Source organism: Tenrec ecaudatus, chromosome 8 (assembly GCF_050624435.1).
Source record: "Tenrec ecaudatus isolate mTenEca1 chromosome 8, mTenEca1.hap1, whole genome shotgun sequence".
Taxonomy (NCBI): Eukaryota; Metazoa; Chordata; class Mammalia; order Afrosoricida; family Tenrecidae; genus Tenrec; species Tenrec ecaudatus.
The window spans coordinates 45,363,690-45,381,411 of record NC_134537.1 but is presented as its reverse complement, the minus strand read 5'-3'; the positions used below and the strand labels follow the sequence as shown (position 1 = coordinate 45,381,411).

The following is a 17,722-nucleotide window of genomic DNA, read 5'->3' as shown; positions in this document are numbered from 1 at the left end:
AACATGAAATAATAATAATTTATAAACTATCAAGGTTTCATAAAGAAGAAGGGGGGGGGTGAGAAGCTGATACCAAGGGCTCAAGTAGAGAGAAAATGTTTTGAAAATGATGATGGCAACAAATGTACAAATGTGCTTGACACAATGGATGGATGGATGAATAGTTATAAGAGTTATATGGGCCCCAATAAAATGATTAAAAAGAAGAAGAAGAAGGTTCTGGACAGAGTGGGGAAAACAATTGGAACAGAACTCAAAGACCAGATTTAGTGGTCAGACAAAGGTTGTACTGTCCCCCACCCCCAACATGGAACCTCAGTCATGGAACCCAGCCATGGGAGAATAAGCATCCACTTAAGATGTTCAAAGGCAGCACTTAGCCAAGAACAAGGTTCAGTGGGTTAGGAAAGGAGGAGGACTGGAAACTAGGAACTCAGGAAGTGGGGTGAGCAATGATACAAAATGTGGCTGATTTGTTGAATGTCAAATTGGTGATCAGCTCGGACTCACAGTGACCCCGTGTCGAACAGAACAAAGCAAACGGCTCGGCATCATCTGCACGGTTGTTGCTATGTCGGAGCCGTGTTACAGCTACCTTGTTAATCCATCTCCTTGAGGGTTTTCCCTTTTTCACCGACCCTCGACTTTACCTTGATATCCCTCTCTGGGTTGCAGCCACCAGAGCAAGGTGGGGTTTAGATTTTCGTTGACTTCATTTGTTTCTCTTTTCTCTTTTAGCAAGCATCGCAGACGGTCTCTACATGATGTGGATTCTAAAGACTCAAGGATCACCCGCCTTACTCATCTGCAGTGGAGAAGGCAGCAATGGCGATTCAAACACCACTGCCTCCATCCTGTTGAAAACTTCTCTGTAGATATGTGCCCCCACTACAGAGACTGAACTATCCCACGGGGGAAAGTCCTCGGGCTCCCACGCTACTAGCATCCTCCCTCATCCCACGGAGAGGAAACAGGACGATGGCTCTTTATAGCTGCTGTTTGATCCTCTTAACGCTTGCCTGGCAGGCTTCTGCCTATGGGCCTGACCAGCGAGCCCAGAAGAAAGGGGATATTATTCTTGGGGGGCTCTTTCCGATTCATTTCGGAGTAGCAGCCAAAGACCAAGATCTAAAATCAAGACCAGAGTCCGTGGAATGTATCAGGTAAGGGAAGCAGCTAGGTCTGTGAGTCTGCTCTTTAACTCTCTTCCCTTTTCTTCTCTGTGACTGCGGGGGACAGGGGGGGGGAGAGGGGAGGGGGGGGGGAGGGGAGGCAGTGAGGCTGCACTCAACCCAAGTAATACTTTTTTCAAAGTTGGTTCTCCTTTCAAAAATGGTGATTAGTAGTCATGCTTACTCTATTTTTTTCTTTTTAAAATTCTCTTTCCAAAAATAAAATGTCAAGGATATTGTGTAGAAAAATCCATGGCTTATGCTGTTCTTTGGTAGCTGACTCAACATTATTTACCCAGTGGCAGTGTGCTGCTTAATGGAAGACTAAGTACCTGGAAAGAAATTTATCGTACTTCTTGAAAGCCCAAGTCACCAAACCCTTCCTACCTTATCTGCCCCAATAGTCAGTAATTCCTGAGTATTGGCTTCCTCGCTCTTACTATGTTTTAAGGATCTTAGCTTTGATGCAAGGGAACCCTGATGGAATAGTGGTTCCTTGGGAGAAAGCTGTGGCTTTCCACTCCTGTGTAGAGTTACAGTCTTGGAAATTCAAAGGAGTAGTTCTACCCTGTCCTATCGAGTCACTCTAAGTTGGTATCAATTCGAGAGCAGTAAGGCAGCAAATTGATGCACAGATGCCCCCAAACGCTGTCCATATGTTTTGGAAGTGACACTATTAGAAAATTTCATACAAATCTGAGACGAGTTGCTAACAGTAGTGTAAAACTCGGGGGCTGCACAGAATAAGTGGGTCTCATTTGACACCTCCTTCATTAAAGCTATCATATTTCCTTAAATATTTTCTTTTCCCAAATACTCAACAATTCTTTCAGGCCGTGATCTCTAGACTCGTCACTGTCTGGCTGTCCTCCCTCTGAATGGTCCCTAATTTGTTATGACCCATGCAGAAGCCAACACAACTCCTTCACATAGCATGTGACTCCTGCAAAGGGGAATGCTCCATGAGTCACCTCCTTTGACCTGCGCATCCGAGACGGTAGTGTGCATCCCAAGTCCTCACGTACTGTCTGAGTGGGAGTGGGGATTTGTCTCTGGGTCTTGCGACTTCCAGAAAGGATCCAGCACTTTCCATCGGTCTTTGTGACAGACGAAAAATCACCAGAATCTCCCCCTCCGCCATGCCCTCCCTCCCCCAAAAAACGGATTTGTACTTATGGTCTAATGGGAGCTGGTAAATGAGATAACATTTCTTTTGAATGCAGAAAAACTAAATGCAGAATTTCACTGACATTAATTAGCTCTTTCACAACATCCATATGGACAAATGTCCTCTTTGTTATACTATCACGGACACCTGTGGGGGGCGGGAGGGAATGTGTATTCAAGCAAGAAGTTTGCCCTGAAATCATCTTTATAATTAGATTAAAGAAAGATGGCTGAACCAGTTTAATAGCAGAGATGTTTTATGTGAAGAAAAATTCTGCAATTTCTCTTAATAACCTTTCTATTTAAAGCAAGCAATTCAAATAAGCAAAGAAATATTACAGGAGGTGACCAAACGGGAACACCACACACAATTTAGATCAGAACCTGTAAGAACCAGAATGGCATAGGGAAAGACACTGCTCCGTAGATGGTACTTCTCACAGCTCAGTTAAAGTGAGGAGTGCTGAGGTCGAAAGGGAGACACAGCTGTGCTGGCACCCTGTCTCCTGTGGGGACTGGTAGAACTCATCTGTGAGCCTTCACTCTGCTCTAAGCTCCCGGGATCATGGGGACTTTACCACTGATCCTATCTCTCTTTGTTCATTAGCTGGGTTTGTATTTATTCTTTTCTTTGAAAAGCAATGCAAGAGTCTCTATCTTTAAAAGCTTCATATAAATAAGCAAAAGCACACAATTTGAAAATGTAGTATTCTACCACCTAGAGAAAACCAATGGCCACTGCTTAAGCAGAACCTTCATACACATAGATTTAGTTGCTTATTTTAAAAACGACGTCACTTTCTTTTCCTCTTAACATCCAAGAATGTCATAGTGGCTACATCACAGGTTGCTTTTGTGTTTTCCCACAATATTAAAATCCTGTCTAATTTCTACGTCTCCTAAGCATTTTTTGCTTGTAAATTTATGTATTACTTTGATCGAAAAAATTTCAGCCATTTCAAATTATTTGCCACATGAGACATATGCAAGTGATCGATTATATTACTAATAATCATCTTAATTCTTATTATTGCTCCCCAAGTCTGTGCAGCCTGGTGACATAGTGGTAATGCATTGAGGCTGTTAACAGCAAGGTCAGTGGTTTGAAACGACCAGCCACGCCATGGGTGAAAGACTGAACTTTCTATACCTGGAAAGGGTTGCCCACAGGGGCAATTCTACCTTATCCTGTAGGGTGACTTTGAGTCAGAATCGACTTGAGGGAAGTGAGTTTGGGTTATTTTGAGAAGGCTGAGAGGCACCATGCTGAGGTTTTTGCCTAATTTCCTCATCCTCACTGCCACTCGGTGACAGAAGTAATCTCCCCCATTTTGCAGAGGGGAATTGGCAACTCAGACAGGACAACTTCACAAAACCCAGTACTAACAGAGCCATAGTCAAACCCAGCTTTGCTCAGGCCTTGTGCTGAAGTGGCTGACCAGAAAACCTCACATTTTCTTCACGTTCTCTCTCCTCCAGGTATAATTTCCGAGGGTTTCGCTGGTTACAAGCGATGATTTTTGCCATAGAGGAGATAAACAGCAGCCCAGTCCTTCTTCCCAACATGACACTGGGCTACCGGATTTTTGACACCTGCAACACCGTCTCTAAGGCCCTGGAGGCCACCCTGAGTTTTGTTGCCCAGAATAAAATCGATTCTTTGAACCTCGACGAGTTCTGCAATTGCTCGGAGCACATCCCCTCTACGATCGCTGTGGTGGGAGCAACGGGCTCGGGCATCTCCACGGCCGTGGCAAACCTGCTGGGACTCTTCTACATCCCCCAGGTACCTGTAGCTTCTTACCTGCAACAGCATGGGATCAGGAAAGTCGGGTGGAAGGGTGCCATGCCTGCTGTCCATGCATTTTGGTATTTTCCCATCTTTGACTTTATGTTGGCACAGAATATCTTTTCTTGGGTCAGGGTATTGTACCATGACCATCTGGAATTTCTGAGACCCCACTTTCCTTCCAAGGTTACCGAAGCATGAATAGTTAAAGAGCTCTTACTGAAGCTGCCCCATCACTGAAGCTGCAGACCCCACGCGGTGGTCTATCAGTCATAGAACTCTCAGTTTGTATGCAGGAGACCCAGGTTCAATGTCGGGCCAATGCTCCTGAGGGACAGTCACCACCTCATTGCCTGTGGAGTCTCGCATGCTGCTGTGATACCGAGCAGGTTTCAGCAGAGCTTCCAGACTAAGACAGACTAGGAAGAAAGGCTAGTAGATCTATTTCCCGGATGAAAACCCTGTGGCTCACAATAGCTGGAGCATGTTACGCATGCAGTGGCCAAGATTCGACAGCCGCTAGCAACAATGAAAAGGGTTTCATTTCTACCAAATTCAGTTTGTAGCCCCATTCACTTGGCTATATGACCAAAGTAATTTGATTGAATTTTTTAATATAAAAATAGTTTTCTATTATCAGGATTATTGTGGAGACAGTACAGATAGTTTCGCATACTGTGCACCCAGTGTCCTCTCTTGTTAACACCTTACTTCAGCACGGGACGTGGGTGTCCCAGTTGGCGTGTCAATCCTGATACATTGCTGCTGTTGTAAGGTTAGCTACGTACAACAAACGAAGCCCTGGGCCGCCCTGCACCGTCTTCACCACTGGGCTCCTTGAGCCGGTGATTACAACCACTCTGTCAGTCCATCTCAGTGAAGGTGTTTTTCAATGACCCTCTGTTTCCAAGCATGCTATCCTCCTCCGGGGACTGGTCCCCTGTGATAGTATTTCAAAATGTATGAGACAAAATTCTGCTATCCTTCTTCCTAGTCAGATTTGCTTACTCTTCTGGCAGCCCGATGTGTGTGTATACACACACACACACACATGCAAAAATATACACACACATGCAAAAGCATCAGTTCTTCTGAATCCTTAAAGTAACCACTCTGCTTTTTACCACTTTTGTGGTGGGTTCGCCCACTTGACCTGTTGCTTCCATGGGTGTTGATTATTGATCTAAGTAAAATGAAATCCTCTTTTCTCCATTTGTCATGATGTTGGTCCACAGGTGAGGACTTTTTTTTTTCATGTTAAGGTTCATACTGAAGGCTGTAATCATTCCGCCAGTAATTTCTTCAAGTCCTCTTCAATTTTAGTGTGCTTGTGCCATCGAGCTATCTCCGTTGTTAAATTAGTTGACGCATTGTTATTGACTGAAGTCCATACTTTATTTTGATTCCCTCAGCTTTAACATAATGTCCTTTTCCTAATCCCGTCCAGGATCTACCTCATTACATGGCTCCTTAAGTCTCTCATGGGTTTTAGCGTTTCTCAAATTGTGCTTGCTTTTGATTAGCCTAATAACTTTTAGTATTACTAGTCAAATATTTTGTAGAATGTCCCTCAATTGGAAATTGTCTAATGTTTTCCCAGGGAGGCATTGGGATAATATATTTTGAGGAGGAAGACTACAAGTATAAAGTGCCATTCACATCACATCACATCTTATCAAGGTCGCGTATCAATGTGACATCAATGTTCATGTTCACTTTGACCACCTGGCTTGAGGTAGTTTTTTTCAGGCTTCTTTAAGGCAAAGTTACTCTTGTTTATGCCTCTTCCTTTCCATATAGTAGTAAGGAAGGCGCACAAATAAGAAGCGAGAAAGGAGCAGGCAATATAATGGACAGACTGTCTCTCCGAGTGCAGAGTATCCATATAAGTTGTTTGGAATTCTTTTGCATGGGATATGTGTTTCTTCTCCGTATTGATTGATTTGATTTGATCATGTATGGACTCCTGGATACTTACTTTTTACCTTGGATAGATTCATTAGACATACTGTCATTATTATGTTGGGATTTTTAAAAAGCAATTTATCCCTCCCTTTTGTACTAGTATTATAAGATGCTGCAGATTAATCTTGTACATTTCCTTCCAGTTCTAGAGTCAGCCATTTCTCAGCCCTGGTTACTTTTATTGGAAATGGTATTGGAAACCAAGACTCTTGCATTTGATATGATACATTTTATTTTACTAGGGCAGACAGAACAAGAAATATATATGAGGGGCTTCAAAACGTTCATGGAAAATAGAAAGGAAAAAAATGGATGTTTTCCATAAATTTTTGAAGCCCCCTCATATATAGGAGTATGAGTCCATGTTTAAACATATATGTTTGTGTGTGCATGTATATATACACATATATATGGAATCAGCAGTATCTATATTCACCTAAACATAGTTTCATACTCATATCTCCAGTGCTAAGCCACATGGATCATTCTAACCCTCTCTTTTTTGTTTATTTGTAACTTCCAAATCTAACAATGAGAAAACTGACTCATCCCATGCATTTATTTGTTTAATTCTGCTATTAGTGAAAACGGTTCATTTGTGCCCCTGTGGCAAGCACGCATATAGATGAGAACATGGCGCTTATGTACAATTCCTTTGCATATATTCTTAGAGACTCCACTCATTTCCAAGACTATTCAAGTCAGCACCTGACTCTTTCCTGCACTTCCGTGAGGTTGTTTCCTAGATCCATAAACATAGGGGTTCTTTTGTCACATTCTTCATTCTGTCCTGGGAATCCCTGATCTTCTACGTGATTTCTCTCAAATTTGCATGTACTTTCTGTTTTCTAAAGCTCTCTAGGCTTTGATAAACCCGTAATGCCTTGTATTCAGCACTGCTGTATCAAACAAAATAGTTTCACGATTCTAAAATACATGATCTATTCAACTATGCCTTTTACTACCACTGCAACCATTTGGCATCCTGCAAAAATCTATAGTTTTGCATTTTCCTGAATGCCATGTACCTATGTACTCGAGTATAAGCTGACCTGAATATCAGCCGAAGCACCTAATTTTACCACAAAACCTGCATTTAAAATGTGCTGAAAAACTTGGTTTATACACGAGTATATACAGTATGTAAGTGGTTGTTTAAGATAGACATGTTTTTCAGGGTTTCGTTCCTTTTATCACTGAATAATATGTTACTGGGGTCTTTTATTTAATGATACAGGTTGGATTCATCAAAAAGCATGTGGTATTTCATGGGCTTCATCTTTTTAAATACATACTGTTTTAGCTCACATATATGTATTTGCTTAGCAGGTAGATGGGGCCTGTGTCTATTGCAATGCCAAATAATTAAATTCATAGAGTATGGACTTCAGTAAATGGTAATGTATGTTTTTGTGCTAGCCTCCGCTGACTTTAACTCTTGTAGTCTTGCCTTGACTGACCATCATTGTTACCAACCTCCCTCTGATTGCATGACATCTTCCCCTTAACCTCAGTGAACCCCTGTCTCCCCTTTAGTCTATGATTTTCCCGCTCTCCCTTTACCTCCCACCCTTCTCAAAAAGCCAAACTCACTGCCATCGAGGCCATTCTGACTCATAACAACCGGGGTTTCCCAGAGTCTCCATCTTTACCAGTGTAGAGAGCCTCGTCTTTCTCCTGTGGATATTGAACCACTGACCGTGAGGTTGGCAGCCCAACATGTAACCCACAATGACACCAGGCCTCCTCTTCTGCCCCTAATCACCATCAAATATTTTTCTTTCAGTGTGAAAGGGTTGGTTTTTCTTGATTGCTGTCTTATAGTGGTCTCCCACAATATTTTTCCTCTTATGATTGACTAATTTCACTCAGCATGCTGTGCTCCCGGTTCGTCCATCTTACGAGGTGCTTTTCAGACTTATTTTTTTTGTCATTACATAGCCTTCAATTGCGTAGATGTGAAGTGTATTAATCCATTCTTCCACTGCTGGATATTTAGATTGTTTTCATCTCACTAGTGTGAATCGTGTCGCAGTGAATATGAGTGTGCAGGTCTCTCTTCGTGCTGCAGTTCTTATTTCATGAGAATAATTAACAAGTAGAGGGATTGCTGGCTCTTAAGATAGTTCCATTCCCATCATTTTGAAGAAGAGCCATACCACGTTCCACAGTGGATGTACCATTTACAGGCCAACCAGCAGTGTAAGAGGCTTCCAGTCTCTCCACCCCCTGACCAGCATTTGCTGTTTTCTGGTTTTTGTGACTTTCATGATTAATGCTGGGGTGAGGTAGTATTTATCATTTTGATTTGCATGTCTCCATTGGCTAAGGACTGTCAGCATTTCTGCATACGTTTGTTGGTCACTTAAATGTCTTGTTTGGTGAATTGTCATGTCTGTTCATGTGCTCTGCCCATTTTTCCATTGGGCTATTAGTCTTTTTCTCGTTGAGGTGTAAACCGCACACTATTATTAGGGAATTCTTTCTGATATCTTGTATAAATTTTTACTTCTTTTTTAAAGCGTTCATTTATTTAGTTCCCATTCCATTCCTTTAGAAATGGAATTCCCTGACTTTTCTTCTGCCTTTGTTAAACATAAGACTATACAATAGAAATCCTACCTTTCAGTCCCACAATATCTGTGTCTACCCTTTTCCCCTAATAGCCCCTGCCTGTCTGTTAACTAATCGGAAGTTTAGATCAATGGGGAGCAAACATATTTTCTCATGAGCTAGGCACTTAAATAATTATCTTGCACATTCTTGAAATGCAGTGCCTTCTGTTTCACTCGGCAAGGGTTTGTTGTGCACACAGGAATAGTTTTGTCTCCACCTTGCTGAAACTCAGCTGTGGTGGAGAGATGGTTGTGTTTTCAGATACTAAGAAGCACTAAAACAAGCACTTTGGTAAACATTTGAAACTTTGAAAGCAAGAAAAGATGGACGCATTCTACATGCTATTCTGTAAACTGATTTCCCCCTTAATGCTAGGTAGCAGATGTTTTTCATGTTAATATCTGTAGGTCTGTGACAGCACTTTTTTTTGGTGGAAAGTTGGAAACAACCTAAATGCCCATGGATAGAGGATCAGCTCAAGCATGATATAACTCTGAAATAAAAATGTATATTAAATTGTAAATCATGCTTTAAGATCTTTTTTGAAGTTATGAAATTACCTTTGATGTCTTCACATTTCTTTGTTGGGGAGAAGTCTCTGTTTCCTTGGTGATAGACATTATCCCTCTAGATGCAAGTGACAGCTGACTAAGTCATTTCCCACATCTTTACTTCAGGGAATTAAAGGTGTTTCCCATGGGGAAGCCCTTGCTCTGTAACTCTTGTGCTAAAGTGATCAGACAGAACCCACAGACAGAAAGATGCAAATAGGCATCTTTCAAACTTAGCATATCGTACCATAAGATTGGATCACGTATGCTCTTTTGAAGTATTTTTAAGAGCACATTTTAAAAGTACGTTGCTGTAACCAACAGGGTTCAGGTGTAATGGTCACCATGTAAAGAAGAAATGTGTAATTCTTTGTAGTTAGAATGGAAGATTAAGTTCAGTCGAATGTGAATTAAGTAAGTGACTACAATGATTATCTGGCAAACCCATGTAAGTTCATGGACAGCTGTGGCTCTGCCATGACTACATGCTGGAAACACTTGGGGAGCTTGAAAAATACTGATTCCCAGGTCCTCACCCTGCAAGGTATTCTGGTTTAACTGATGTGAAATGCAGCCAGGCCAAAGGGAGCCATTGAAAGCTCCCTGGACAATATAATGCACAGCCCCGGCTGGTTACCTCTGCTCTGTTGAGTATATTTCGTACGACAGTCATGCCACCGTGTGGATGGAGCAAGCAGGTCACCTAGAGTCAAGTAATTAGAACAGTCTTCTGAATCATTCATGAATTCTCCCCATAGTTTACAAAAGTTTGCATATTTTCAAGGGTATTTTTGGGTTTTAGTCCATGTATTTACCTTACTTCTCTAATTTGGGTTTTGTTTTTGTTTTATTGGTTTAACAAACTGGATAATGTTATAAATACATTCTTTAAGAGAACATTATAAGAAAAAACTTTAAATCTTTTATCCTCTTAAAGACCCTTCTTGAGCTATTTTTCAAAAGATCAAGTAATGATGGATTTACGCCCAGGGAGCACTTTGATTTGCAAAATTCTGATTCAGGAGCCTGAAGTTTGGGTTTGCTGACAAAGCTTTCTAGAAAACAATAACATCTAAACAAATTACTTATATTTCTCTGTGGTTTTTATTGATTTAAATTGTTGGAAGGATGAATCACTGTGTCTGCTCCCATACACATGCACAAATCACTTCATTTAACCACTTAACTTATGAAGTGTCATTATAGAACTAGAAGGTACTGATTCTGATAAAAGAAAGGAAATATCAATTTCACATTACAACTTCCACAATATAAAGCTCTACGCGGGAAAAGCAGGCCTGACTTTAGTAAAAGTTCGTTTCTTTCATTGACTGTGGTCTTTAATGGTTTTAATATGGAAGCAGTTTGTTCATGAAAAAGAACATTTTGGAAACATTCTTCTTTAAAATCCTGAGCTGATAAAAGTATTTGTTTCAATTGATGAGCATTAATAAACAGGTGTTCTCATCTGTTCTCCGAAATTCCTTCAGATTATTTTCACAGGAAGCCTTAAAGGTCCAGAAAATTCGGGTGCCAGAGAGAGTAAGCATGTCTTCATTACCTAGAAGAACTTCCATGCAGTGTGTAAATGGTTAGGCTTGGCGTTTGATTCTTTAGAAGGGACAATCTGATCCACAGAATTTCCTCACCATTGGGGTGTTGAAGATGGCTCAAAGCTATGCCAAGAAAGTGGCCGCCTCCAGCTCTGCGGGGCCTAGGTGGTACCTCGGGGTGCTTGGACCACACCCTCCCAGAGTTGGTCAGCCACCTCCCTCCTATTTTCTACATTTTCCGTAATGGGGAAAATGTTAGAAAGCAATTCTAGGTGTTGGTTGAACTCTTAAAACTCAGAAAAGGAACAGATGTGTTTCTGACTATATCTAATAATCTACAGCATTGCTTTTGTGGTGATGAGAACTGAGCCAAATAGCCTAAGTGGCTAATTGCACCTAACCAACAAAACAACAGTTCTCCGAAATTACTACAATTGGGCTTTCTTTTAGCTAAAGTGTAAGGGAGTAGGGATGGGGAGGCGGGCTTTGCTTGAAGAAGAGGCTAGCTGCAAGACCGAAAGAGAGAAATTAGACAGTGGGAAAGGAAAACCAGTGAGGTTTCCCTAAGGAACCTTAGGTTCATAACCTATAAGACCAACTAGTGGCTGTCGAGTCACTTGTGACTCAGAGTGACCAAAGGTGTGTCAGATTAGAACTGTGCTCGGTTGGGTTCTCCATGGCTATTTATTCCTGAACAAGATCTCCAGGCCTTTCTTCTGAGACACTTCAGGGTGGACCAGAAACCTTTCATCTCTTGGTTAGCAGCCAAGTGCGTTAACTGTTTCATTGCCACTGCCCAGTGACTCCCTCATAAACCAAACCAGTAACCCGTTGTTGAGTCGATCTGACTCAGGATGACCCCAAGGGTCAGAGGGAAGCTGCCCTTCACATGGTGTCTGGGGCTGGCATTTTTGAAGTATATAAAACCAGGCACCTCTGGATGGACCGGAACCTCCAACCTTTTAATTGTCAGGCAAACTCATTACTCTTTGTGTCACTCAGGGAACCTGATGGCTTCCAGCAGTAGGTGAAAGCTGTTGCGTTGATTCTGATGTACAGTGACCCTGTAGGGCAGACAGGAACTGCCTGATGGATATTTCAAGGCTGTGACTCTTGCAGAAGCTTATCTTGCTCCCACAGGTAGCAGCTGAGTGTTTAACCACCGCACTACAGGGTCTCCTCCTTAACCAAAGCTAATACCAAATTCATGGCCATTGACTCATGTTCGACCGTCATTAGGCTCGTAGTAATTCCTCTTGGCTACATTGCACTTCATCAGACCCCACCAGGCATTCTACACCCTCCTCACCATTGTTTTAGATCTCTTGCTTATGCCTTCTTCCTGGGTTTGTTGGTTCCCTCTTCCCTTTCCTCCCCCTCCCCCTCTCTCCTGTCCCTCCAGAACCATCAGTCCTGTTGTTTTCTCCTTGGGATTGTTTATCTTGCCTATCTTATATGAATAGAAATGAAAAAAAGGAAGAAGAAAAAAAAGGGGGCTATAAATATTCCAGGTCTTGCTGACCCTTATGTACGTTTTATGATTGAGTCTGATGAGGTGCCAAGCCCTATCCTCCGAGTCTGAAGTCTATATTCAGGATTCCTTGGAGACGTCATTGCTTTGCTCTCCTTGCTGCTTTGTTGTTCTTCCTTTATGTTTTTTCCTGCTTAGGGGGGCAGGGGGACAGACTGGGCACAATTCCCACACTGTGTCTCCAGTGCTGTCCCCCGTAACACTGTGGGTCAGTGAGAGGACATCGTGTCTCGTGGTAGGGCCAGCCCTGTGGTCCTCTCTGTGCATTGGCTTCTCCGAGCAGGAGTGTCATCCTTAGGGGTTGGTGGGTCAGGATGCTGCTCTCTCTCTCTCTCTCTCTCTCTCTCTCTCTCTCTCTCTCTCTCTCTCTCTCTCTCTCTCTCTCTCTCTTTCCCTCCCGTGTGTTCTGGGAAGATCCGTCACTCTCCCTGTGCTGTCTCTTCAGTGCTGTCCTCTATAATACAATCTTCTGGGGAGGTCCTCGATGTAGCTGGAACTGGAACCAGCCCCAAAGACGTCTCTGTCGGTTGACTGCTTCGTGCTGGTATATTGCTCTAAAGGCTTGGCATACCAGATTGAGTTCTGGTCCCTCTCTCCCTTTCCTGTGAAGACATAAACAAATACCCTCCCTGTGGGTGGGTTAATACCCTGTTCCCCACTATCCATGTCCTCTTTCTTTTCCCCTCCCCTCCTTTTTAATTGACTGCCATATGCATCCCTGAGTTGGGTCTGCCTCCTAACCCCAATGCGTGGGCCTCACCCCAGGAATTTTTACATTTAGTGGCTCTTCCCCTACTCCCCTTGTGCTTTTTAAGCTTAACTCAGTGGACTCATGTACTTGGCCTTTTGTACTTGGCTTCCTTCACTTAGCATCATTTCCTCCTACTCTTCCCATGCAATGATGTGCTTCATGCATTCATCACTGCTTTTTAAAGAAGCATTTTATGTATGTATCTACTGGAGTTTTTTAATCCACTCGTCCATTGATGAAAATTTAGGTTGTTTCCAATTCCTTGCGACTGTGAACTGTGCTGTGATGAACATTAGCGTACAGGCGGCGGGTCGTGGTCTGCTTCTTACCTTCTCTGGGTATGTGCCCAGTAGGGGAATCGCTGGGTCATATGATAGCTTGATTTCCATTTATTTTAGGTATCACCAAATCGATTTCCAGAATGGCTTCACATTCATACTGGATGAGAGTTCCTGTCTCACCACACCCCTCCAACACTTGTTGCTTTCTGTTTTTTTTATTTCTTACCTTCTCTGGGCATATGTCCAGTAGGGGAATTGCTGGGTCATATAGTAGCTCAATTTCCATGTGTTTTATATATTGCCAAATCAATTTCCTTCATGGCTGCATATACCTACAGGTCTACTAGCAGTGGATGAGAATTCCTATCTCACCACATCTCCTCCAACACTGGTTGCTTTCTGATATTTTGAGGGTGTTAGGTGGTATCTCATAGTTATTTAAATTTCCATTTCTCTTATGGCTAATGATTAGGAACATTTTCTTATATGTTTATTGGCCGTTCAGATTTCTGCCTCTGTGAAACTTCTTTTCAGGTCCTTTTCCCACCTCCTCAATGGGCTATTGGTTTGTTTGTTTGTTTGTTTGTTTGTTTGCTTGTTTGTTTCTTATTGTAGGCTAGCAGAGTATTGTCTGATGTGTCATTGTTAAAGATGTTTTCCCAGTCCGTGGGCTCTCTTATTACTCTCTTGGCAAATTCTTTTGATGCACACGGGTGTTTTATCTTCAGTATATCCCACTTGTCAAATTGTGTTTCTCTGTTTGTACCCTTCCCTATTTCTGATAACCTATGTATTCCCTGCACTAAAGTTCTTAGGTTTATCCCCATTTCTTTACTAATGGCCCTAATAGTTTGGAGTTTGACTTCAAGGTCTGTGATCCACTTTGAGTTTATTCTTGTGCATGGAGTGAGGGAATGTCTGGCTTCATTTTTCTGCAAGAAGATATCCATTTTTTCCAGCACTGCTTGTTGAAGAGGGCATGTGCTTCCCATTTGATATTTTTGGGACCCTTATCAAAGACCAGTTGTCTGTATTTTGATTATTTCATTTCTGGATTTTCTGGGTTTTCAGTTCTTTTCCATTGGTCTGAATATCTGTAATTATACCAGTATCATGCTGTTTTGCCTACTGTGGCTATACAATATGAGCTAAAGTCAGGTAACGCAAGCTCTCTGACTTTGTCCTTCTTCCTGAGGAGTTCTCTGCTAATTCTGGGCTTCTTTCCTTGCCATATGAATTTAGTAGTCAGTTTTTCCAATTCTTTGAAAGAAGATGTAGGTATTTGAATCGGGATAGCATTAAACTTATATAGTGCCTTGTGCAGGACTGATATCTTTACTATATTAAGTCTTCCAATCCATGAGCATGGGATATTCTTCCATTTGTAGAGGTCAGTCTTGGTTTCTTGTAAAGGTGTTCTATAGTTTTCCTCATACAAATCTTTTGTTATTTTGGTTAGGTATATACCTAGATAGTTCCATTGTGGTTGGCTATTATGAAGGGCACTGCCTTTTTTATCTCCTCTTCCGTGGTCTCATTCAATCTATATCTCAGTCTGGTAGACTTCTGTTTATTGATCTTGTATCCTGACACTCTTCCATATTCCGCTATTGCTTCCAGCACTCCTCCTGTGGAGCTTTTGGGGGTTTCTGTATATAAAACCATACCATCTGTGAATATTGATAGTTTCACTTCTTTTTTCTCCAGATGAATCCCTCTGATGTTTTTTCTTTGCCTTATGTTGTTAGCTGGGACCCCAGTATGATGTTAAATAAAAGTAGGGACAAGGGACATCCTTGTACCAGTCCCCTTTTTTCAGTGAGGCTGTTTTCATCTTTTCTCCATTGACTACCATGTTGACTGTTGGTTTTCCATAGATAGCTTTTCTTATATTGAGGAATTTTCCTTCCATTCCCATCTTTTTGAGTGTCTTAAAAAGGAATGGGTGTTGGATGTTGTTGAATGCTTTTTCTGATCTACTGGTACTATCATGTGGTTTTTATCCTTTTTCTTGTCAATGTGGCAAATAATGCTGATAGGCTTTCGGGTGCTGAACCATCCCTGCATCCCTAGAATGAATCCTACTTGGTCATGGTGAATTATTCATTTTATATACTTTTGTATTCGATTGGCCAGTATTTTACTAAGGATTTTTGCATCGATGTTCATTGGAGATACTGATCTGTAGTTCTCAGTTTTTGTGGGGTCCTTGCCCACTTTAGGTATCAGTGTTCTACTTGCTTCATAGAAGGAGTTTGGGAGTTTGCCATCATTTTCTATGCTCTGGAAGAGTTTGTGTAGGGTTGGGTCAGTTCTTCCCAGAATGCTTGGTAGAATTCTCCTGTGAAGCCATCTGGCTTTGAGGATTTTTAGTTGGTATTCCTTGATAACCTTGTCTAGTTCTTCTATTGCTTTGGATTTATTGAGGTTTTTGATGTACATCTGGGACAGTCTAGGGAGGGATTGTTTTTCCAAGGATGGTTCCATGTCTTCCAAGTTGTTGAATCCCTTGGCGTATATGCCTTCGTAGTACTGTGTAATTATCCTTTTAATTTCACTAGGGTCAGTTCTAATGTCCCCTGTTTTATCCATCATCCTGGCTATTGAAATTTGCTCCTTCCTTTCTTGGGTTACGATTGCCAGCAGTCTATAGATTCTGTTAATCCTTTCAAAGAACCAGCTTTTAGCGGCATTGATTTTAAAAAAATGTTTTTGTTGTTTTACCTCTCCTGTATCTCAGCTCTAATTTTTATTTATCTATTTATTTTTTGTTTGCTATTAGTAGGATTGTCCTGTTGACTCTGCTTTAATTGCTGGAGGTTTTGTACCAGCATATCAATTGTAAGTCTCTCTCCCATTTGTTGCTATCAAACTTCCACTGATAACTGCTTTTGCTGTGTTCCAAAGGTTTGGGTGCATCATATTCTCATTCTCATTGGTTTCTAAAAACTTCCTAATTTCGTCTCTGATCTGGACCAGTACCCATTTTGTAGAGAGTTATTCATCCACCAATTGTTTTCCCTTGTTTTCTTCATCGTCCTATCGTTGACGTCCAGCCTTGTGGCATAATGATCCAACAGAGCAGTCTGAGTGATCTCTAGTGCTGAGTGCTTGAATTTACATGGGGTCAACTTTGCCCCTGCATGTGTTATTTCTTAAAGTATGTGCCATGTGGACTTGAGAATAATGTGAATTTTTTGCATTTGGGTGGAGTGTTCTGAAAATGCCTCTCAGGCAAAGTCGCCTAATTGTAGAGTTTATTTCTGTAGCTTCCTTGGTAAGCCTCTCTTCCTGTGATCTATCTAGGAAAGTGGTATATTAAAGTCACCTACAGTGATTATTGAGCCTGTGATTTCTTTTTTCATCTTTTGGAGCATTTGATTGATGAATTTCACAGGTCTCTCATTGGGCACATGTATATTTATTATGCTCACTGGTTCTTGTTCTGCTGTTCCCTTGAGCACTATACAGTGCCCCTTCTTGTTATGGCTTTCACCTTGAGATCAGTTTTGTCAGAGATTAGGATTTCAATGAGGCTGTAATGTTTATGGGAGCAAAAAACCTCAGCTTTCTCCTGAGGAGCAACTGATGGTCTTACGGTTAGCAGCCATACTCATAACCCACATACCTAGAGGTAGACTGTGGGAAACCAGAACATGCAGCTCAGTATGAGCCCAACAAGCAGAAGGTGTATATATGGATATGTATGCCCATAAGGCAGCACAGAAAGGGTTAAAAGAAACTGAAACAGTGCATAACAGTGATTTCTCCTTGAAATCACAAGTAGCTCTTGATATTGTTGATTTTATGATCAGATCAATGTGAAGAAAATCTCAAAGTGTGTGAACATATGTGAGTGGGTTCACTGGGCTTCCCATAATCCATTTTGTTGCTGTAGGATGAGCATTGGGCTGCTAGGCACAAGGTCAGCCTTTCAAACCCACCAGCTGCTCATTGAGAGAAAGACGAGGGTGTCTGCCTCCTGTAAAGACTGACTGCCTTAAACTCCCTTAAGGAGCAGTTCTGCTCTGCCCTGTAGGATCAATATGAGTCAGAATTGACTCAGGCAGTGGGTTTGCTTTTTATTTTGCTCCCTTTATAATAGATAACAGCTGCTCTGATTTTTTTGAACACCTGTTTGGAGCCTGCCACTGTATACACAAAGCCCATAATTTAATGTTCATAATAGTACTGCAAAGTAACTATCAATTATTGTACAGATAAGTAAATGAGGCTTAAAGCCTTCGAGGAGCTTATTCAAGGTCAGTTATCTCATAAACTACAAACTGGGATTCAACCTCGGGTCTGTTCTGCTGTTAAAGTCCAGCCATTGTCCTCCTTGCAGA

The 17,722-nt window shown here is 41.7% G+C and overlaps 1 protein-coding gene across 2 annotated transcripts in view; it reads left to right on the top strand.

The window, feature by feature from the left end:
* The first annotated feature begins 978 nt into the window (after positions 1-978).
* Positions 979-17,722, top strand: part of CASR (calcium sensing receptor) — a 38,900-nt gene continuing 22,156 nt past the window's right edge. For both annotated transcript variants that reach the window (XM_075555655.1, XM_075555654.1), the window contains exons 1-2: positions 979-1,163; positions 3,819-4,125. In XM_075555655.1, coding sequence (XP_075411770.1) covers positions 979-1,163; positions 3,819-4,125 — 492 coding nt within the window. The remainder of the gene's footprint in view (positions 1,164-3,818; positions 4,126-17,722) is intronic.